This window comes from Rhinolophus sinicus, linkage group LG06 (assembly GCF_036562045.2).
Source record: "Rhinolophus sinicus isolate RSC01 linkage group LG06, ASM3656204v1, whole genome shotgun sequence".
Taxonomy (NCBI): domain Eukaryota; kingdom Metazoa; phylum Chordata; class Mammalia; order Chiroptera; family Rhinolophidae; genus Rhinolophus; species Rhinolophus sinicus.
In genome coordinates this window covers 150,833,791-150,857,904 of record NC_133756.1, presented here as the reverse complement: position 1 = coordinate 150,857,904, position 24,114 = coordinate 150,833,791, and the positions used below count along the sequence as shown (strand labels likewise).

Sequence of the window (24,114 nt, the reverse complement as noted above, 5' to 3'; positions counted from 1 at the left end):
TAGGTTTAATGACTAGTTGATTTAGAGGTTTGGCTCATTACTTCACTCCCCTAAAATGATCACTACTCTATAAAATCAGTGTGTTGTCGACAGAAGCAAGGGGACTTAAAGTGTTAAGAGTTTAACATAGCTATCACTTAGGCATTATAGACTATTGAACAATTAATTCTAAATATACATAGCCTTCCTCCAAACCAAGTAAAACAGTGTTTGATAGTCTCACGAGATACCATAGTTCTTGTATATTTCTGAAATGTTGTTAGATAAAAGAATGGGACCAGGACGGGACATGGTAGGAAAGACATGAGAAAGAGGAATGAACATGATGAACATTCTTTGGGAAATAGAAATATCATTCATGGAGGAATTGGGTACTTTCTATAAAATATGACTTCATAAACAAAAGATACTCAAAACCTTAAATGACAGTCACAAATTTTAGGGATCAAATATACAAGGAACAACAAGGGCGGGGGAGGGAGGGAAACGATATTACTCTTAGATATGCAAAAGTTTGTAAGATCTACAAGAAACCGAGAAAAAGAACCTGAACATAGTCCACGTTTTCAAAGATATCTCCACGATGGTAGCGCACAGGTTGGTCCCACTGGCAATGTAAACTATGCTGCTGGTTGACCAGACGGCATATCTGATGATTGCCTGGCACAAGAAAGGAAATTACAACTGATGAGAAAGGTCAGCAATGCCAAGATGATTTTCTTAGTCTACAGCGTTTAGTTTCAGCCCTGTATTCTTCAGAGCCTGGCAGAGTAATTACACAGGGGGCATTTATACAGGGGAACACTCACTAATGATTAAATTAAATCATTCTAAAAAAGCCTTGGCTTCTCTACCTATAACACAAAGGGGCTCCACGAGATCATCGCTAAGATACCTTCTGGCTATTACATTGTGTGATTGTAAAAATCTATTGATTACACTGTTTTAAGAGGCTGCTAGCCATCTGTCTGGAGAGATTTTGCTTTATGCACTTCATAATCCTGTTTCAAATTTATATATAAGAGCTCTGGTCGCATTTCAGAACAGATGGAGCACTAAATAATCCCAAGGACTCAACATACTCCTTACACTCAAAATAGCAAAGAAAACTTGTTAGGTGGATCGTAAAATGAACTGTGGATGGTCACAGCCAAGGTTCAAAGGTTAAGAAGCTTTCCAGATCAATATATTTACCAAGAGAGAAAGGTATAATATAAAGGATTTTATTAATTTATTCTTTTGTGTCAAGCTGTCAGATCTGCTCCCTTTAATTAGAAATGAAACATTCTGGTTATAACCAAATCACTGATCTCCTGTCAATCCAAATTCCTTTAGACTGCTGGTTCTACTTTTAGATCACAGACTGTTAAGAGATTTTAACAAGCGCTATATACCCTCTTCCCAGAAAAAAAATTGTGCACATATACAATTGTGCATGTAATTTTGGGGAGGATTTTAGAATTCCCTGAAACTAATCCATTGACCCCAGTTAAGAATTCCTGCTTGAGATAAATTCTAATCTAAAATCTTACTTCTGAAATAAAACTTCTGTTGTTAAGGGAGCAAGAAAGAAAGGCTATTCAGCCTTTTTGCCAGTGTTGACTGAAGAGGGCGGATGCTTTTTTCCTAGGGTGTGTCTGGCTTGTTTTACTTGGTGTAGGGTCCAGTTACAGTGTGTTTCCAGACCAGCAGCAACAGGAAACAAATGGGAGCTTGAAACACAGAATCTCAGGCCCCACCTCAGATCTACTAAATCATGATCTGCATTTTAACAAGATCCCCAGGAGATTGACATGCATGTTAAAATTGGAGGAGCATCAATGTAGACCACAGAGGGCAAACAACCATTGTTAAGACTAGGATCGAAAAGATTTGACTTTTACTTTAAAATGTGAATTAAAAAAAAAAGCTACAGGGACCAAACCAGCTCCCCAGGCCTGCTGGTATACCCACTATGACGCTTGATTTTAAGATCAAAGGATGTCATAAAGACAACTTTGTACTGCTTTATGGCTACATCCAAGTTATGAAAGTAAAACACACCAGAAGTGTATTTCCTAACCTGTCTGCAATTATTTGGAATCAGTACTTACCTAATTGTGCCTCTTTTGCCATCTGTGTCTCATGGATGATATTTCTTAAGATTTGCTCCTCCTGAATCAGCTTATGCTTTTCTAGGATCTCCTGCTGTCTCAGGTAGTGGTCATGCTGCTTTTGATATTCTTTCAACTCATTCAGTGTTCGCTGGAGGGATCTTAATATTTTTTAATACCAGGGAAAAGTTACAGAACTTCAAAATTGTGAATTTGAAACCCACTTACATGCATTGATTTTCTGGTTCTCAGTAATAATTGCCAGGTTTTTTACTTTTAACATACAATTACTGTAGCACAAGTTCAAGAATAACGGGGCCAGAGAAATACTATTGTTTTAAAACTTGGGGCAAAAAGATGGATGCGAAATTCTTCCCTTAAATACAACTAGCCTGAGAGTAAATGGTGTGTTGAACTAACTTTTCACGTGTCAAAAAAGATACATAACAATCTACTATAAAGCTTTACATATTTAACAATTCTATTTCCCTCCACAAAGTTGGTGTTAGTTCCACTAACAGTCCAAGTCTTTCTAGAATCCTTTTTTACCTTTTCCTTTGACTCTGCCTAAAGAGAAGGTTAAAAGCAAGGGCCACAGTACCTTGTTCTCACACTCTAGCTCCTTGGTTTACAGATTTTGGGAAAAACTACAGAAACTTTGCTTTAGAGAGGATTACTTTCTACCACTTGGTGTCAAATCAGCTGCCTGATTATATCTGGTCACAAAAATCTTACTGCTTATTACACTGTGACGTATAGAGATTTAGTAGCTGTACAGATTATATACAAGAGAATCAATTCGATTCTTAAGAGCATGATAGTGGAAGAAGCTCCGCCAGGGAAAGTTCTGATCAGGTATAACAGAAGCCAGGTATAAACAAATAAGCTGTCATTCTTTCCTTTTCACTACTGTTATGCTTTAAACAGACTGGAAAATAAGGGCAAATGCAGAAGTTTACTGAGTTCCCAATTGCCATTTAATTCTCTAATACTCAAAGTGGTAGACTCAAAACATTAAGACTAATTCTATGAGATGAACAATTCACTTCTGAGTTATGTGAAGTTTCTTAACTGGCCTTATTACTTATGGAATCATTTTTTATTTTATTTTTTTATTAAGTACACTGCAAGGACCAAGCACAATAGAATCCCATTACTGTATAACTTACACAAATCTGATTCAAATGTGGGCCAAATAATGTCTCTCAAACTCACATGACTAATGTAACAATAGCCAAACCCTAGGAGCCTGAGGGGAGAAAGATCAAATATAGCACATGCAAGTGATTTTAATGACAGTGTATTCCATGGAAATAAAAATGGAATCAACAGAATGAGTATCCAGCAGCATTCCCACCTCCATCTGACTTCATAAAAGTAATTAATGGTCAAATTGCAAAGTTCTAAATGACAGCATTTACTGCCAACTTTCTCTAGGTCCTGGAATCCATGCTATTGAAGTGATTCCTCTCCACAATCACTAAACTGTGCTAAACCTCCTGGATTTGGAGAAAAGGGACAGGACTAGCAGCGGTGACGTTTTTCTTAATTCTAATGATCAAATTAACACTGACAGCACCCTACACAGGTCTAAGCTAAAGTTTTATGGTGTCAATGCTACAGTGAAATTTCTCCTCCCAATTACCTATGTTGAGCTTCCAATTTCTGCTCCAGTTTTTGCTGACACAGGACGGCATGCTTCCTCTTTATAGCTTGCTCAAACCCCGGTTTGGCCTGCAACGCATGGTCGTAACAGAGCACTGAGTGGTTATACTCCCCAAGCATCTGAAGAGACAAAAGCAAACACACACGTACACACGGGGGAGAAAACGTTAGCCACAGCCCATATGCGTCTGTCCAAACCCCCAGTGATATATGAGATCACACGTATATCTCACTGGACTGTACCTCAGTGAATGTTCTTTTGATCTATGGTCAAATCTCCACCACCAGAAAACATGCTAGAGGATCACTTCGTGGGAAGGTATTAATATCTTAAGAAGGGTACTCTGCAGAAATTGAATATTCCTATCAACTTCATTATTTTTCTTTTTTTGGGTAAGAGGCTGGGACACTTATGATACATTATTGTGTTGAGGTTTTTTTCTTTTTCCCCCCCTCCTAATGATTTCCACCGCTTTCCCTTGTTCAGACCAAAACAGGAATGGAAAAAGGTATTTTGTAGTGACCGAAAAAAACAGAAAAAAACAGCAGCTGGTTTGGCTCATGAAAACAGGAAGTTGTATGAAAACAGAAAGTTGTATTTACTGCATATATGTTTCCCAAAGTGTAGTAGCTGGTGAAGAAATCACTGTCGTCCAGAGCGGCGTGGACCACCACGGCGGCATCAGCAGAGAAGTGTGCTCTGTGCAGGACGTTTGCCAAGTTCACCAGGGCAATGTCCTTATTGTGCCTAAAAGAGAAGGGGCAGAGCTATATGTTAGGAAAGAAGCATGTATTCTACAATTACCATTTCCCTGAAAATAAGACCGAGCTGGACAATCAACTCTAATGCATCTTTTGGAGCAAAAATTAATATAAGACCTGGTATATATTATATTATATTATATTAGATTAGATTACTAATTATATTATATAAGACCCGGTCTTATATTATAGCAAAATAAGACCGGGTCTTATATTAATTTTTGCTCCAAAAGATGCATTAAAACTGATTGTCCAGCTAGGTCTTACTTTTAGAGAAACACGGTATCTAAAACTACCTGGCAAGGGAAAGTTACACTCAAAGTTACAGAGCTTAGGGAAATAACTTTGAGTGTACTTACAGATGGAGAAAATAATTGAAGAAAATCTTGTTTCATTTTTATATAATTGACGGTGCTTGTAGCTATAAATTTTACCACAAAAATAAGGTCTTGCAAATATTTTATGGTTTTAAAATGTATTTAGGGCTTATATTTGTTTCGAGAAAAATTTAATTTATGATAATTTCTCCAGCCAAGGCCCTTGCATTCAAGACTCAAGTGAATCATAGGGCACTTACATGATGTATTTTTTTCCCAATGGAAATCAGATGTATATTATGCTATTATCACTTTGACGTCTTTGTCATTTGTCATTTGTTGTGATGAGATTAATTTCTTTGAACAGGAATGAAGGAGAATGTAAGTACCACACAATGCTTCTTCTTATGTATTATTTCGTTAGCAGTCCTGAGTTATGTGGAAAATCAGAAGGTCCAGAATGGTCGGAAACTTACCTGGAAGAGAAGTGAAGTGCTCGCATGGCACATTCCACTACCTGATACGGTTCATTCTTTATTCTCCAGTAAAATGAAGCCATGTTATACAGTACCCATGAGGAAGAGTTCTAGAGAGTCAACAAATAAAACAACAATCAAACACAATTCAAGGCAGTTTCTTCAACTTAGAATGTTCAAAATGAGCACCTTTACTACTTTTTCTCTTCTGAAATTTAAGATAAGGAAGAGCCAGACTTACTATAGCAGCGATAAAGCAGAGGACAAAGTACAAGGAAACTGCACCTGTCAAAGCCCCTCCTGATCAGCAGCTGAGCGAGGGTAAGTGCACTGAGGTGCGATCCCCACAGTGACCCTGCGACCACTAGCATTCCAAGGGGCAAACAAAGCTGAAAAGCCCACAAAGTAGCCACAACCTGTTGGGCCTGATTTCAGGACTTTAGAAGTCAGGACCTAACCGACTCGGAAATGCCAGGTGCTCTCAAGGTGAAATTCCTGAAATTAACATATTTCAAAGTGTCCTATGTATTTAATATCTGGATGGAGGTACATACATAAGCAAATGACAGGCTTATGCTTATGTGAAAGATTAACCTTTCTCATTATCTCATATGTGTTTAGAATCTCATTCAAACCTTCACATTGCTAAAAACTAAGTCTTGAGTATATAGTAAATAAGTGCATTATTTAGTTAAGTTAAACAAGTTCATATAGGTTTGCTCCTCTTGTGGCCTGGATTTTTTGCCTCGTAACATATACTGAATTTCAACCACATAGAGGTCATCACACTGACCTGGATCACATCAAAAACTCAATGTAAGTTTAAATTCAAACTCAGCATGGAAAAAAAAGTCATCATGTTTAAGATAAACTGGGAAAAACATATGATAGCCAACATTTAATATCTTTACTACATAAGGACCTCATAAAAAAGTCTAAACAGACAAAAACACAGATAATTCAAAAATATGAAACAATGGCGAATAAGCTGGTGAAATGACGTAAAACTTAAAGAAATAGAAGTTAAAAAGATACAAGTTTCCCTTTACAAATTGGTAAAGATGAAAAAGAGTGCCAATACTGGCTACACTGTATATTAACTTCAGATAATAACTGTAGAAATGTTAGGTTAGTACAGTATAGTGTTTCTGGGGGACAATTTGACAACACGTTATGTAAAAGGCCTTAAAAATATGATTATCTTTCGACCCCCACAATTCCACTACAAAAAATTTATCCTAGGACAGTAATTAAGTTTTAACTCTAAAGATGTATAAAAATAAAAATCCAAAAGACTATATTATAAAATAGTAATTATCTATGAGTTTCTTAATTATAATTTTTACTTTCCCTTATATAGACTTTTTAATTTATAATCTGAATTTTTTACAATGACCAATTATTTTCAAAACAGTTATTTTTAAGATTTAAACTAAGTCTAGTTCTGTTAATTAGCCTTATATACTCCATCTTCAAGGAAAGTATATGATTTTTGAGCAATGTAATGAAAGATTTTAGCACTATGTGCAGCTGGTTAAGAAATACTACGGTCTTTCACAAATGACTTAGGACTTGGGATTCAGTCTCCTTTTTGATAACCTTTTGAGAAAGTTTTCCTTCAAATCAACAAATGCTTTCATGTTTATCCCTTATTTTCAGACTTCATACTGTGAATTGGAACAAAAAGATGAATTAAAAATCTACATGAACTACTGAAAACATTAGGATGAGCAGAATACTCTACACATCATACTATATTAGAAGAGAAAAATTAATCTCTAAAGAAAAACCTTTCTGTAAGATTTCTCATAAAGTCCCCCCAAATCTATAAATGTCCGAATGTCACTGTTAATGACTCCCTCCTCCTTTGGAGCTCTTTTCCCCTTTGCTCTTAGGACACCACATTCTTCCGGACACCCTTTTGGTCTCTTGCTGGCCCTCCCCTCTCGGGGTGACAGCTACTTGTGGGAGGACCCAGGACTCGGTGGCATCTTCTCAAACAAACTGTACTGTCCTCTAGGTGACCTTATCCAGTCCCATGACTGTAAATACTCCCTACTTAACAATTATTCTCTATCGATACATCCAGCTCTGACCCTTCCTGGAATTCCAGAATCATACAGGTATTTCAAATTTAATGTGGCCAAACAGAACTTCATCTTCTCTTCTCCCACCCAATCCTGCTCTTCTTTCATGTTGTTCAAGCCAAAAAACTGAGGAACTATCCTTGATTCCTCTTTTCCCCTCGTTCCCCATATCTAATTCATCAGCTTCTAAACTTCTAAACGTTTCCTGAAATAGTTTGAAGTCCCTCCATTTCCAATACTAACCATTCTAGTCCAAACCATCTTCATCGTTCTCTTGAACTACTGAAGGATATTTTAAATCCTAGGCCAGTTTCCCCTTATTACTCATCAACTTCTGGGAATGCAATGTTTTACATTACCTTCAGAAAAACAAGATGAAGATGGTAACTTAGCTACAAAAATAATCATATATTTACATAAAATGTATAATGTAGTTCAATAAACTGTATGTATATAAAAGTTGCAATTATACATTTTACTTCATACACTGTAATACTGCTTAGAAACTAGCTTACATCATGACACCCCTTAGGCACTGAGAACAGCAAAAGCCGTTTTCTAATTCCCACGTTATCCTGACTGATACATTGAAATTTTTGGGTCCTGTTGCATTATTCCCTATTTCATTTTTTTAAAGTAGATGTTCCCTTCAAAGAAAATTACAAGAAGATTTTATTGCTGGTGGTGCTTCTTTTCCTTGTCTAGAGAATGGTGATAATCTATGCATTATGTGTATATACAGCCAAGACACTAAAATTAACTTTTCTTTCACACTCAAAATATACAATCTAGCCTATAAACTCTGTTGCTTAGATTAGTTTGTAATTTGTTTATTCATAACTTAGTTTAAGTAAAACTTTGCAGCATCCCTTCCTGGTGAAGGGGATGGACTACCAATGTTTCTCCCTAGCTTTGAACTGTACAGTTTACATTAATGTAATCATGATTGAAAATCACTCTCTAGACAAAAATGAGCTAGGCAGGTAATTTCTGAGAGAAAAATATCTTCTGTTCACACAGAGTCTCCTGGCTCTTCAAGTCACGGATGACTTACCTTCTGTAGGCCTTCATGGATGAGGTGCCCTATGTCGTCTATATTCCTTCCTAATCGTTTAGATAAATATGTGAAGACTGGATCTTCTTTAGGTTGTAGGGGTGCAGAAAGATTAACTCTCTCTTGTACACCCTGAAGAGAAGGAAAACATTAAAAAATAGAAAAAGGAGATTAAAAAAGATCACAAGTAATTCGTTATCTCATAGCATTTATTTTCCAGGAATCTCAAGAAATACAAGATATTTGTAAAATTATAAAGCTGTCTGGAAGGAGAGAAGAAAGAAAAAGGTATTTGTAAGCAAGAGACTAAATTTTTTAAAAATGCCAAAAAAAAAAAAAGTCCGAAATCTCTACTTACTCGCAAGTGCTGAAAAGCATGTATACTATAGGGAAGTTCTAGAATTTTAGTGCAATCAGGTTGCTCAGGGTCTGGAGGGACAGGCGATTCTGTGTCTATATAATCTTCTGGGCTAAAATCAAGAAACAAGAAGCAATGAATGAATGAATGAATGGTGAAGAAATATCTAATTTTTCCCTAACTGAACCATATTCTCAAAACATCTCAGCTTTATAACCAATATTAGTCAACATTCATACCTTTTTCACATAGCTGTTGTTAGAGTCAAACATTTTGGGAGTTCAACATAAGTCAAGGGTGACCGAGAAAATAGGTTGGTTACAGAATGCTAAGATCAGGGACTTCTTAAAAGCTAATATAACATGGCTAAATTATTTCTAGAACTGTTCAATTTATACTTCTGTTGACAGCCTCTCCACATTTCTACCAGTTGCTGATTTTTAAACACTTTTTTTCAATTTGATTGATGAAAACTATCTAAATGTTTTCATTTGTACTTACTTGATCATTACTGAGAAGTATGTTTTCTACATGTTTGTTAGCCAATTGTATTTCTTTTACTATAACTTGTTCAATTTTCTATGGTAGTATTAAATATTTTTAATTGATTTGTAAGAATTCTGTATGTACTTTGAACTTTCAAATTTCAATAAACTCATCTGTGATTGAAGCTTATTGTCATTAGAGAAATAATTTCTTACTGCTTTGTGAAAGGTTCAGGAAAACGTAATTTTGGGGGGGGTGAAGTGGGAGGGGGAAGGTCATCTCTTCACCTGATGTCTTTGCTCTCCAAAGTTATGTATGTGCCATCATACAGATCCAGGTCCCCCAAGGGCACCTTGGCTTTGATGCAGTCTGGATCCTCTTTATTATGTCTTTGTTCCAGTCCTGTATCTCTGTCCTCGTTCTCTTCTATGTGAATTTTTTGAGCAACTAATTGCTTCTGTTGAGAAGAAAATAAGAACACAATGGATTTTTTCTAATATTTCAGTCTAGATACCCTGTAAGAGAAAAGAGAATTTAATGTATTGAAGAAGTCAGAGAATACTGAGGGAAGACGAGGATTCTGAATACACCCTGTTAATGTAATTGACGTAAATAAGCTTCTCAAAACAGGTGTCCACACACAGAAAGTAACAGAACACAATATTGGCACACTGCTGCTTTCGTAATATGACCTCTGACTACCTACAAAGCTGCATCTGTCAACTTAACTTCCCTGGAACAGAATGGCTCCACAACTAAAACTATTTTACATCGGCTAAACCTAATATTCCAGTCCTTCAAGACATTCAGCATGTTGATACTGCTACCTGGAATAACTTCCCCTAATGCTCTGTGTCCCAGGTGAATTCCTACCACTCGTAATTTTATTTTTTCAAACATACAGAGGAATTACATAAAGATCTTGTTTCTACCACCCATGTCTATCATATAACATTTTGCCATAGTGACTTCAGATTTTTTTTTTTAAAGGAAAATAAAGTAGTCGAAGCCCCTCTTTACTGTTTTGGAAATCCCTCTCTCTTCTCAAAGTTACCACTATCCTGAATTTATTTAAGGTATCATTTCTATGTATATTCTTATAAAATATTACAATATATTACTCTATTCTCTTCTACTATGTATTACTTTGTGTATATATGTGTGTGTGTATATATATATATATATATACACACACATATATATATATCTCCAATATCAACATATAGCATTATTTTGTAAGTTAAAATTTTTTTTTATATAAATGGTATCATACTGTATGTATCATTCTACAACTTTTTAAAAACATTGTTTTTGAGATTTAGCTACATTGGTCAGTATAACTCTAAATTCTTCATTTTAATGGATGTATAAAAAATGTATTATCCATCTTCTTGTAAACATTTAGGCTGCCTCTCTTAAATTTTTTTTTTCCATTAAAAACGCTACTATATTCTTACAAAAGTCTCCCTGTGCACATGTGTGAAAGTTCCAGCAGGGTAAAAATATGGGGTCATATAAGATGGCACTTTTCAGTTTTATTGAGACACTGCCAATTTGCTCTTCAAAGTGGTTATAACCAGAATTCTACCAACAGATTATGATAATACCCATATCCCCTCAAACTTACCAACATTTGGTTTTGTCACACTTTTTTAATTTATGCCAATCTGATGGGCATGGAATGTTATCTTGTTACAATTACTGGGCGAGACTGTATTACTGCAGCAGACTGTATTGCTATTAATGATTTGGCTGCCCCTCCTTATAAGAGGAACGTACATCACTGTTGTGCTGGACTCAGAGGTGGCCAGTATGACTTGCTTTGGCCAGTGGAACGTGACAAGTGCCATTTGATCCTTGCAGAGGGAAGCACTTTTAGAGCCAGTGTATGCTTCACCATGTTCTTTCTTTCCCCTGAGATACTAAGAATGGCACTATTCCAGACAGTGACAAGTTCGTCAGCCTGGGTCCTGGCATAAGGTTCAGAGTGGCCTTATTGTTTTAAGCCATTATCAGGATGTCACTAAGTAATGTTTCCAATCATTTGTTCCAACCCCTCTTTTCCTGCACGCAAACTACAGTGTACTGCCCTTGCTTACTCCAGGCATGGCCGTGTGACCTGCTTTGGCCAATGAAGTGTGAGTAGAGATGACGTATGTCATTTCTAAGCAGAAACTTTAAACAGGCTTATATTGTTTAGTTGTTTTTCTTTGAGCCTCCACCTTCTTTCATGAGAATAGCACTGAAATTTTGGGGGCTGTTTATTGCCAATATAAATGTTGATTTATTCTGCAACAAAATGTAGACTATCTTAACTAATCAATCACTAATAAAATTGAATATATTTTCAGTATGTTTATGAGATATTTTGTGAATTGATTGCTCAAGTCTGCCCATTTTCCCCAGTAAGTTATTAAAAAATCAAGTTGTAGAAATTTATGAAAAAGAGTACTTCTGTGACTTCATTTGCTATCAGTTATGCGCATTATAAATATCTTCTCCCAGCTTGTAGCTTATCTTTTAATTTTGCTCATGGTGTCATTTGCTAAAGAGAAGCTTTTAATATTGAAATGGTCAACTTTATCAACTGTTTTCTTAATGTTTACACTTTGTGTTATTTAAGGCATGTTTCTTATATGTACCATACAGCTGGTCTGAATAAGAAATCCAATCTGAGTTTCAGTTTTAATCAGTAAGTTTAATCTATTTATTGTGATTGCTGATCTATTTGGATTTATTGCAACCATATTACTTTGGGATTATCATTCTTTTGCTTTGCTGCCTTTTTCCCTTTTCTTGCCTGTCATGTGTGTGATAACACTTTTTACATTCCCTCCCCTCCTCCTGTACCTTCTCTTAATTTGTAGGTTTGAAAACTATAGATTGCATTTCTGTTATTTTAGTGCTTGTGCTTACTGCACGTTTGGTTAAAATTTTCATAGCAAATATTTCAGTATGTTTCTGAAGGTACTCTTTTAAAAAAAATACACCACCATTATTACATCTAAAAAATATTAATTCCTGAATATCAAATATCTAGTCTGTGCTCAAATTCCCAATTGTTTTTTCCCTCTTTTTAAAATACAGTTTGTTTGGATCAAAATCCAGTGAGGTCAGCACACACTTGGTTAATTTGTCTCTTACTTTTTTTTAATCTACTCGTTATTTCTCTAGTTCCTTTTTTTTTTTTTAAATCCTTTTATTTGTTAAAGAAATTGAGATTTTGTTGATTTTATCTCCTAGGTTCGTTTAACATGTTCCTGTATCCTCCATATTTCCTGAATATTGACAGCAGGATACAGAAGTTCTTAACTTTTTGTGTCATGGACTTCTTTGGCAATCTAATGAAGCCTACGGACTCTTTTTAAGGATAATCTTGTAAAACAAAAATTGAATATTAAAATGACAAAGGAAACCAATTATACTGATTAACAAATTATACTGTGGTTTGACTGGATTCATATTTCTTTTGGCAAGAATACTTAAAATGTGGTAATATCCCTAAATTTTTGATGTTTGCCCATAAATATTTCAACAGGATTTTAACTAATTCAGTTACTTTTACCTTCACCTGAACATGACAAGAGTCTAACACGATCAGTTTAATCACTGATGATGCCTCAACCCAACGCCATATAGTTAATTTCATCTAGTTTTACCTTTTAAAACACAAAAAATAGTTAAATGACTTTAGTAACTTTTTCATCAATATTTTTACTCACCATTATACATTCTATGCAGCTTTCACTGGGTTTACTTTTCTTCTTGCAAAGGTACACCTTTAATTTAATTTAATCTTTTTAAGTGAGAGTCTCTGTTTAGTAAACTCTGTCTTTGTACATCAGAAAACATCTTTGCTTTGCCCTCACTCTTAAATGATGGTTTAAAAAAATATGAAATTCTAGTTTGACTGATTTTCCTTTAGTACTTTTGGTTATTCCTCCATTGTCTTCTGATATCTAAGAAGTCTATCCAGCTGTCACTATTTTGTAAATAAGTTGTATTATCTAGTCTCATGGCTTTAAGTCTGTACATCAATGATTGACAAATTTACCAGAGAGACCTTTACCCGAGTCCACACTTGAAGAACCAACACCCTACTCAATGTCCACTTAGATGTCTAACAGGTACGTCAAACTCAACATACCAAAGCCAAACTATCATTGATTTCCATAAATTCCCCAATCCTACACATCCTTTAGTGTTCTCTAGCTCAGCTAATGTCAACTCCATCCTTTCAATCTCTTGGATCAAAAACCCTGGAGTCATCCATCCGTCAGCCCTCTCCAGCTCTGTCTGTCTCTCTCTTCCCAACCACTCCATGACCATTTCCTGTGTCTAGCAGTTTTGTGGTTGCTTCCAGGTGCTATCTGGTTCTCCAGTCTAGAAACAGATCTTAAAATTTTGGTTTGGGGTTTCTACCCCAAGGTAATATTCTGCCTTGAAATGGTATTCAGGAAATTGAAGGTGCAATTATTGAACCACTCAATGGTTCAGTTCCTTTTTAGGTCATCAGGTTTTGTTTTGTCTTATTGACTCCTCCCCTGTCCCCACCCCCAACCCCTCGCCCAGCTTTTTTTCATGAACGGAATGGCTCCATCCCAGGCTACAAGCAGTAAGCCTAGTTCTCTTCCTTTATTTTGTCTTGCATGGAGTATTATCAGTCCCCTTTACTCCACAGAGCTGAACCAGCAGACATAGCCTGGTTCTGGCCTTGCTGGTCAGCAGGTTTATAGCTTTAGTCACTTTCTCAACTGTTTTTCTGTTCCCATTTTTGGTCCATGGGGATGTTTATGTTGCTTTTAGGCCTGGCTCCATTTGATTTTGATTTTGCATGTTACCTGTCATTAATGTGTATATGAAGCAGAAGGGGCGTACTAAGTATACAGTCATTATACTATCTTAACCAAAAATTGAAGGAGTTAACATTTTTTATTTGCATTTTCACTGACTTGGTGAATGACTTTCCCCCCCTATATATACTCTAATTTAAGTCTCCTTCTCTTTATATTATATCACACTGCCCCCTAAAAAACAGATAGCATTAAACATACACAACGTGCCTATGCATCTGAAAATAAAAACTATTTTCTGTACCATTGCATCTTTTGAACACTGTACTTAAATAAAAACAGATCAAGTTTCCAAGAATGAAACCCTATATATGTGTGTGTATATATATATATATATATATATATATTTATTGTCTTATTTCTAGTATCATAAAAATCAACATTTCCAAATACGTAAGTGATGAAACTAGTAGGAACAGGTGAGAGACTATTTAAAAAATGATGAGATTTATAAATACGGTAAAAGTACTACTACGTATGCAGAGCTGGTTAATATGTTCTAAAAGCTCCTCCTTCTTAATTCACAGGAATTAGAAATGTATATAATGATAAATATTTCCATTGATAGATGTACTAGTTTGAATTGATACAAGTGAATTTCGGGATTTTTACATAACTAGAAAATGAATGGCTACCTGGTTTAACAGTTGGTTGCCTCTGGTTCTGCTACAACTTGCTCCCGGTATGTGAAATCAGGCAATTCACTGTCTTTGGGTCTGTTTCCTCGCCTTTAAAATGAGGATGATTGTTATGATTGCTTCTACCTCTCAAGACTGATCCGACTCTTACCATTCTTATTACTCCCAATAATTTTCTAAATTTGATTTTGCAAATTGGTCCACTTTTTTCACAATTTACAGTTTCCTTAAAATTTGGATTCAATTTACTCTGTAACTTTTAAGCAGATTTTATGAGAAAAAACTTAGTTTTTCAAAAAACTAATATTGTTTGCTATCAAGCAAAATCAGTTTATGGAAATCAATGACAGAAACAAAAAGGCCAGATTTTATTAGCACTAATACATTTCAAGTTTTCACGGTGCAAAGTGATTAACGCTTTTCTCCTCAATCATAAGAACACAATGGCAAGACCTTAGTTTTTACTGCTTGGGAATTAATAGAAGTTATATTTTTATAGGGTGTTAAAACCATTCTTCCTTTCATATTTTACCCAAACTCTCCTTCCAAAAATCTTCCCACAAATTATTCCTCTTCATACTTGATGGAAAAACTTCTGCATGGAAACTCTGTTCGAGGATATAGTTAGTCAAGAATCAGGCATAAAGCCCAGGCTAGGGTAGTCTGACTCTCTTACTACTGCTCAAAGGCTACTCTAGTTAGATGTTATTTTTAAAAACATGATTTAAAAGTAGTAAATTCTTGTAAAAGTCAAAGAATCAGGCTTAAGAAATAATGTTTAATTTTTTTTAATACAATAGTTCCTGTGAAATACAAGTTTCAGCTGCATATTATGTGCCCAGGTGCCTCACCTCCAGTTCTTTGAGGTAGTTAACTGTTGTTTCTTGTCTCATTAATATGACTAAGTCATGGGGATGCTTCAAGTTCATTGGTGAATCCACCTACAAGCAAGAAAGCAATAAATAAAGCTTAGATTTCATTAACATTTGTTTGGATTAACCAAGTTTCCTTTAATATGTTTTGAATTATTGTTCAATCACCATTATAATCAGTGTTAGGTGCTCAGTAAAACTCCAGGGGTATTTCAAAAATGATCACATAAATTTCAGCAAAGAGAATGACAGGTGCAACAGCTGTCCCTTGAACTCCACCTTGAAAGAGCAAGGTTTTGATGTGACTATTCTAACTTGACTGGTCATATAAGAAATATTCAAGAAGAGAAATGTTTGGCAATGAATGATAAATTCCTTAAAAGATACTTCACACCTGTAATAAAAAAAAGGGATTATCTTGTCTTGATAGCACATTCCATAGCTGAACAGGTTTGGAAACAATAAAAGGAAAATACTAAAAGCAGCTACTTCTGAAAGCTATTTATAGAAGCCATAAATGAAAGATAATATAAATAATTTTCAGATTATTTATAACTCATGTTCTCTGGATTATAAGTAAGTGACCATGTTAAAGATGCAGCAAAAATGAACCCTCATTTACTGGTAGCATGCTTATACATTTATTTTTATTGTTTGGAGGGTCATTTGACAACATAAAATGTTAAAAGTGTATGCCCTTCGACCTGGCAATATACACTTTAGGAAACTATCCCATAGACATTCTTTTCTTCCCCCTGCTCATAGGAGATGATTATTTAATTACTTTGGAAAAGCTTCTTAGTCTCACAAGAGTCAAGGTCTAAATTTAGGTAGAGAACTTCACTGGTGGAAAACTTCAGAATAGTGGTCTTGCATGTGCTGGGTGTCCATGCCTGCTTGATTTAAACTCGAAAATCTTGGCTTCTTCTAAATTGTTCTCATCCAGGGAAGGCTTCCTCTGCCACACTGTAGAAACTTCTTCACGGTAGGCAGGTTGTTGATGATGGTTTCCAGGGCCTTCAGCAGAGGGAAGTTGACCAGAAGGCTGGGGTCACGCTCTTCGACATAGCAGAGAAGTTCAACCAGGTGAATGTCAGCCCTGCTCAGTCTACTGCCAACCAGGAAGTCTTGTCCGTGGCTCTTCAACACTTTTCCAAAGGTGGGAAATAAAGATTTGCTGTTCTTTGATCAGGGTGACCCTGGCATCTTTTTGACCAGGTGGGCATTCTGAAAAAAGCAGGATCATTTCATTCAACTCTGTCACACCTTCTGCATACATGTCAACCAGGGCCTCTCCTTCATGCCTCTCCCGCAGAGGTTGTATCTGGTGGCAATGTCGTTGAGAATGGCTCTGATCTGTACCAGCCTCATCCCATCAATGTTGACCATTGGTGCTTGCTGGAACATCAAACTGCCATCGTTTTTTAACTTTCCCAAGTCTTCTGGAGTTTCTGTAAATTTCTCTTCAAACCCTACTCCAGCTGCGGCCAAGGGCCACTCGATAAGACTCCACTCTGCCTCGTCCATTGAAGTAGTGAAGCTTGGGCTTCCCCACCATGATACAGCTCCTGGCTTCTCTATTTAAAGCCCAGGCTGTCTCTCTGCTCAGCTCCTCCACGTCACATCCTAATGTCTGCACAGAGGCTTTACTATTGTGACAACCCTCGCCCTCTGAAAGGGGTGGGGTCCAAATCCCTATAGACATTCTTAAACAAGTAGGCAGATATATACAAGGATGTTTACTATAACACTTTCAGCTGGAAAAAAAAAGAAAGAACCTAAGTCCATCGATAAGGAAATAGGGAAATCCATTATCCAGTAGAATGGGATATAGAAAATTACATCTACGGTCATAGAAAGATGTTCACAATGTATAGGTAACTAAAACAATAAAGGATAATAAATATACTATGATTTTTTAAAAAGAAATTACATGTATATATTTTTATAGATATACACATGTCTGTATCATGCACAAAACTACGTTGGTTTAAAGTGGTGTCTTTTGGGAAGTGGGATCAAGAGGAGAGGTACATTCACACTTTTACTTTGTATACTTGTATATTTTTAAATTGTTTGTAATGTACACGTTTATAATAAGGAGAAAACAATACACACACACGGCTTTTGAATTTCTGAAAAAAATCTAAGACACTGGCCTTGGTACCTTAGAGATGAGATGAAGTTCCTGCTACCTCACAGTGTTAGATTGTCAAATTATATACCGTGTTTCTCCGAAAATAAGACCTAGCTGGGCCATCAGCCGGACCCGGTACTACATTATATTATATATTATATTATACTATATTATCATAGTATAATATAGTATATTATTAGTATATAGTATATAGTATATTGTAATATAGTATAGTATAGTATAATATAGTATATTATAGTATAGTATTATAATGTATCACATTATATTATATTATAGTAAAATAAGACCGGGTTTACATAATATAATATTACTCATTAGAGCTGACTGTCTGGCTAGGTCTTATTTTCGGGTAAACACAGTATCAGCCCTTCAAGAAGTTCCACTGTGAGAACAAACTATTTCCTTGTAACCTCTAAGAAACTGACATTAGCTCAACTGACTGATTTTAGAGCTAGCTTTTTAAGTGCAGAAGATAGAATTGCTTAGACCTCGGTGAATATGAGAGGCTTTAAAAGAACATTATTTCAAAAACAGGGAATAAGAACAACATGAAATAAATGGGTGGTTGCTTTAGTAATATGCACTATGACAACTGGACAATGTTGTGTGACTATAGGTAAAACTCATCTGCCTCTCCTCATTCTACCACCTCAGAGACGCCAGAGGAAAGAGAGGCTGGCCCCGAGCAACTTCCATTCCTACATCATTGCAATTATCTGAACTACACAATTACTATTATGCAGTTACATAATTATCATCTCTCACGGTCTCCCTTTTAACACGAGATCCCTTCACTGCTCCCTGGCTTTTCCACTATACTGGAATTTACATTAAAACTGGACTCTGAATTTAAAAGGCACTAAAAATATAAGCACAAGGCCTATACTTGGCCACCTGAGCTGTAACTCTTCTCTATTAAACAATCAAACCTAGCAAAGGCCTACAAGCAAAATGCTAGGTATATCTCAACAAGAGGTGGAAAATTTTGCTTCTCTTTTCACAGTAGTTTAACATATTCCCAAGAGTCATATATGGATAGGGAAAGCTACTATAATGGATTGAATATGGACCAATTTAAATTGAAAGCCTATCAATGTTTTTTATAACAATGTGACATATTGTTTGTGATACAGCAACCAAACTTTTACAGGAGAAAAGGTAAAAGCTACTGCCAGTAGCCAAAGTACAGAAGACCTTTACATAAGGAAGCTAAAGAAAATCTACTTACTTTGCAACTTTGTCCAGATCTCATGAGGTAGCTATGATTCTATATAAGTATTTTTAAATGAGGTTTTTCTCAAGAAAAATTGGGGGGAGGGGGAATGAATGTAGGAGTATGACATTCCCATTCCAAAATACCTAACCAGTCTGATTACGTGATATTTGGAGAACGGCAAGAGGCATGAGAGATGAGACAAATGAAGTTTTACATTAGAGAAATATTTAAAATATAATCTGAGTTTTACATTAAGAAGATACTAGATAACCAGGGCTTTACCATATTTGAACAGCATGGGTTTGGTCAGCATTCAAATATAAGGAAATACTTTTCATTTCCTGAAGCTTTCAGTACAACAAACATACAGCAGCTAGAGGAGGTATAAAGTTAAGCAGAAGGAAAGGAGTCCACTGACAGCTGTGTTTCTCTTTTTACATGGCAGCAAATGGCATGGATCTTCACCAGATAAGGGTTGGCTGCAGATGATTTATAGCCTGACATATATTTTTATTGAGGTACCTTCACGTTTTTAAATTTTAAGACTTTATGATAATTATCCTTGGCAAATGCCACTTAGCTTGAACATATCTCCTTTCAAATACCTCTCTTCCTTAGAAGATTACAAAGAAGGTATGTTTGATAACTCTGTAAACACTACAACATCCATTCAACCAGTAAGGTTTATTAGGACTCTGCACCAGGCCTACTATGAGTCAACATTTGGAGCCTATGTACTCCTACTTTATATACAAAAGGAATTGTAACATGCCTTCAAAATTGTTAGTGTTTAGAAGAGGCTGCTATATGCCCAGATGCAAAGAGTGACAGAAATTAGAAAGAGGTTAAAAAGGCCATAATGCATACACGACGCCTCAAATCACTTTATGGATTTTTCACAAGGCACAAACAACCCCACAAACTTCCACTACTGCAAAGCACAATAAATGATGCTTGTAATGACCCAAATCATAAAGAAAAAGTGGAATTATTTTTAGTTTCTTCTACTTTAGAAGGTGAGGAAGTATGAAATATATTTTAGAGCAAAATTTAAACTACAGGGAAAAACTAAGTATTTAGAAATTAGCTCAATGGAATTCTATGATCCAAAATGATTCATTCTTTAAGTGTTCTAGGTAAACAAAGTTTTACTGTTATTGTAGCAATTTATTTTAACAAAGAAAATGACAAATCATGTAAGGCAATTCAAATTTATTTTCCTTTGAATACATTACGGAAGTACATGTATCCAATTACATATAATAGCAGTAAATATCTTACTCATTTTAAGTTTATTTTCATATATTTCATTTGCTGTTGTTTCTAACCAAGGCACTGCTAATATCTACATCTCTAATCTGGATCCCTATTTCTGTGAATTCAGTAAATACACATGGTAATGGATGGAAATATCACTAGATGAGGGTAATTACTTCACTGCCAAATTAGATAAAGGGTGAATATTTTAAACTTAAAATAACCAATCTAAGGGTATAAACATATTTGAGTTCTACAAAAGCAAGCTTGAGTCAATCACTTTCCATCGGCCGTTTATGAAAAAAAATTGAACATTTCTATTGTAAGGTTAATTCTAGCCCTTATATGCAACTTATTCTTCACATATGATGCACATTTTTACCATGTTTTAAAATGGTATTTAAATGAATACACAAAAGCAACATTAATCAGGAAACTCTCTCGTTTCTCAACAGCAGATTGAAACTGATGAGTGAAATCTCAAAAAAATTTCCCCTTCAGTTAGAAACCAGAGATGGAATATTTTAAATCTTTTATTCAGAATTTTAGATTTAAATATTGAGACAATATGATAGAAAACTTAAATAAAATCTTCAGAGCAACCAAGATCTCACCTGGACTTTAAATAACCCCACTTAGCAGGTATTTAGTTTTCGTTATCCAGGAGCTGCAATCCCCTTCTTGTGGCCAAAGCACCTGCCTCGCTTGGCTGGACACATCCTTCCCCAGAGGGGAAGCCCTGGTCAGTGAGTAATTCCTTTCCCTTGGTCATGGTGATTATTTCTGAGAAGGGACATTAATTAACTAAGGGGTCAGTTGGTACTAAAATGACTCAAAGTGAGCTTTGGGGGAACTGTCCAATTCGTATTCACAGAGGGCCTGAGAATGGGGTTAAACAAGCAGAGAAATGAAGACAGAAAAACCTATTCTAGTTACAGTGTTTGAGCCCTAAATCAAACTACACCTGTAGCACTTAGAATTTGTCCAAATATTACAAAGAAAGTTTTTAATACAAAAAGTCTTTGATGCTATCTCTTAGGGTCCTCTTCCTAGGGTATCTTCTTATCCTTGTGGCTCTTTTAAGAGCCACATGCTAATTCCTCGACTTGAATACATTTCTATCCCTACACTTTTGGGAAAGGCCAAATGACTTGGCTCAAATGACATTTCTTTTGTGAGGCCATCCTTTTCTTGAGCTCCCTTAGTACTTTATACACCTTTCCTTAATAGCATTTATTACATTGTGTAATTATTGTATGTCTGTCTCTCCACAAAAATGTTTTTTATTGCTCTTTCAAACCTCAGTACTTAATACCGTGTTTCCCTGAAAATAAGACCTAGCTGTACCACCAGCTCTAAAGTGTCTTGTGGAGCAAAAATTAATATAAGACCCAGTATTATATTATATTATATTATAGACCTGGTATTATATTATACCCAGTCTTATACACACACACACAGACACACACAGACACACACAGACACACACACACATATATGACCCAGTATTATATTATATTATGTTGTATATAAGGTCTCGTATTATATTATATTATACCCAGTCTTATATTATACACACACACACACACACACACACACACACGACCCAGTATTATATTATATTATATAAGACCCGATCCTATATTATATTAAAATAAGACCAAGTCTTATATTAATTTTTGCTCCAAAAGATGCATTAGAGCTGATTGTCCCTAGGGCTTATTTTCGGGGAAACACGGTATGCTGTCAGGTACATGTTAGGCACTTAATACACTGTTGATTGTTCGATGAAGCTCTCTGATGTCACATCTGTTGGACGCTCCATATCCATTTCCTATGGCATTATCACTCAACTGATAACTATCTGAAGAGGAGGCAAAGGGGCCAAGCCCCCATGAATTGAGGAAAAATGAGTCCTTGACAGGTCTAGTCGACTGGCTGCCCAACCTTCCCTGCCTGAGCTTCCATTTCCTCAACTATAAACTCAGAGGACACAAACTACTGACTTCTAAAGTTCCTTATATTTTCAAATTCTATCTCTGTAAAAGACTGTCATAAAAGTAGCACATTTTTACCAGACTAAGCTACACCACTGAAGAAATCTGATATTCAAATGAATGAAATTATCAGTCTTTCAATTTGCCCATATAAATTTGTACTTGTTCTAGTCAGAGACAATTTCCAAAGCTGCAGTTAACAGCTTCTTATACACTGTCAGTCTGTCCTATTAAACCAAGGCTCCAATTAGTAGTGGCTATTTATATCTGAGAACTTGCTCACTGTGTCACAGGCAAAGTTAGCCATCTCAGTTCTTATGCCACTTCACTCTAACAATGTTCAATGTTAAAAAACTTTTTTCTGATTGTAAGCTAAGTGTAGTATGTTACTGAAAAAACGAACACATTATAGACAATATGAACAAGAAAATTAAAATTACTTGATATCTCACCTTCAGAGATATCTGCTGTTTTATAGACAGATACAGATATAGATATCTATATCTATATATCTCATGTCAGGATAACTTTTATGCATATATACACATATAGCAATGTAGACAATTTTATAAAAATAGAATCATAATATATTTACTATACTATGTCCTTCCCTTCTTCCCTCTTCTCTACATTTCATCAGATTTCTCTGCCAATTAATATAGATCTAGTTCATCATACCAAGTTTCCCCGAAAATAAGACCTAGCCAGATAATCAGCTCTAATGTGTCTTTTGGAGCAAAAATTAATGTAAGACCCGGTCTTATTTTACTGTAAGACCAAGTATAATATAATATAATATAATATAATATAATATAATATAATATAATATAAGGTCTTATTTTACTATAAGACATGGTATAATATAATACAATATAATATAATCCTGGGTTTTACATTAATTTTTGCTCCAAAAGATGCATTAGAGCTGATTGTCCGGCTAGGTCTTATTTTTAGGGAAACAGGGTATTTAGTGGCTAATATTATATTCAAGTTATTTACCCATGCTCCTACTAACTAAAATTTGGGTTTTTAGTTATTCTCTCTTTTTGACAATATTGTTATTAATATCTTTACACTTCAATTTTTTGGATAGGTGTCTAATTATTTCCTTCCCAGAAAGAGAATTGAGAAGTAAAGGGACTGCACTTGAAATTTATATTTTTTGCTAGTTTTTCTCCAGAATAGCTTAATCAACTTAAATTCCTAACAACAGTCACTGAGTTGCTACCCACTCTGAGAAGCAGGAATAAGGGTAAATACATTGTAATATCTTTGTTGGCCACATGTAGTTCTTTTCTTGTGTACTGATAAAGAATCTTTCTTACTGCCTCTCTTTAAATCCATCTGACAGTTGATACATCATATTTTATGAATGGTAGTTTCTAATTGGTGGGACTCCAGCTGTTACTCTCATCTTGGGTTTTCTGACTTTTTCCACAGTGAACACATATTACTTAAATATATAAAGTATTTCTTAAATGTTATCTATGGGTCATCTCGTTAAAATGAAACATTAGAGCATTATGATACATTAAAAAACAAACTGTAATGACAAGTACAAACTCAGGTCTGAGGAACAATTTTGTAGCTTTTCCTTATCTATTCACAGAGAAAAGTTCCTCTCACAGATGTGGGGCCAGGCAAAGCACCTCAAAAAGGCAACATCTATTATATTTTCTTGTTCCTTACCCTCCCCTCAGACTTTTACCCTTATCTCAAATGTAGTTCACTGCCATTTTCAAATGATTGTCTAAGGAAGACTCATTTTTAAAAGTGACCCCCGTCACTTATAACTTTTTTTTGTAATATAGAGGCAAGCAAGATG

General features: G+C 35.4%; 1 protein-coding gene and 1 pseudogene across 2 annotated transcripts in view; both read right to left on the bottom strand.

The window, feature by feature from the left end:
- The window catches only part of TTC17 (tetratricopeptide repeat domain 17), a 96,479-nt gene that overhangs the window by 59,540 nt on the left and 12,825 nt on the right, over positions 1–24,114 (bottom strand). For both annotated transcript variants that reach the window (XM_019746414.2, XM_019746413.2), the window contains exons 2-10: positions 15,641–15,730; positions 9,586–9,755; positions 8,813–8,924; positions 8,455–8,586; positions 5,314–5,423; positions 4,362–4,506; positions 3,739–3,878; positions 2,094–2,254; positions 548–660 (exon numbers count right to left, since the gene is read on the bottom strand). In XM_019746414.2, the coding sequence (XP_019601973.2) occupies positions 548–660; positions 2,094–2,254; positions 3,739–3,878; positions 4,362–4,506; positions 5,314–5,423; positions 8,455–8,586; positions 8,813–8,924; positions 9,586–9,755; positions 15,641–15,730 (1,173 nt within the window). The remainder of the gene's footprint in view (positions 1–547; positions 661–2,093; positions 2,255–3,738; positions 3,879–4,361; positions 4,507–5,313; positions 5,424–8,454; positions 8,587–8,812; positions 8,925–9,585; positions 9,756–15,640; positions 15,731–24,114) is intronic.
- LOC109455093 (glutathione S-transferase A1) lies at positions 16,324–17,415 on the bottom strand (annotated as a pseudogene).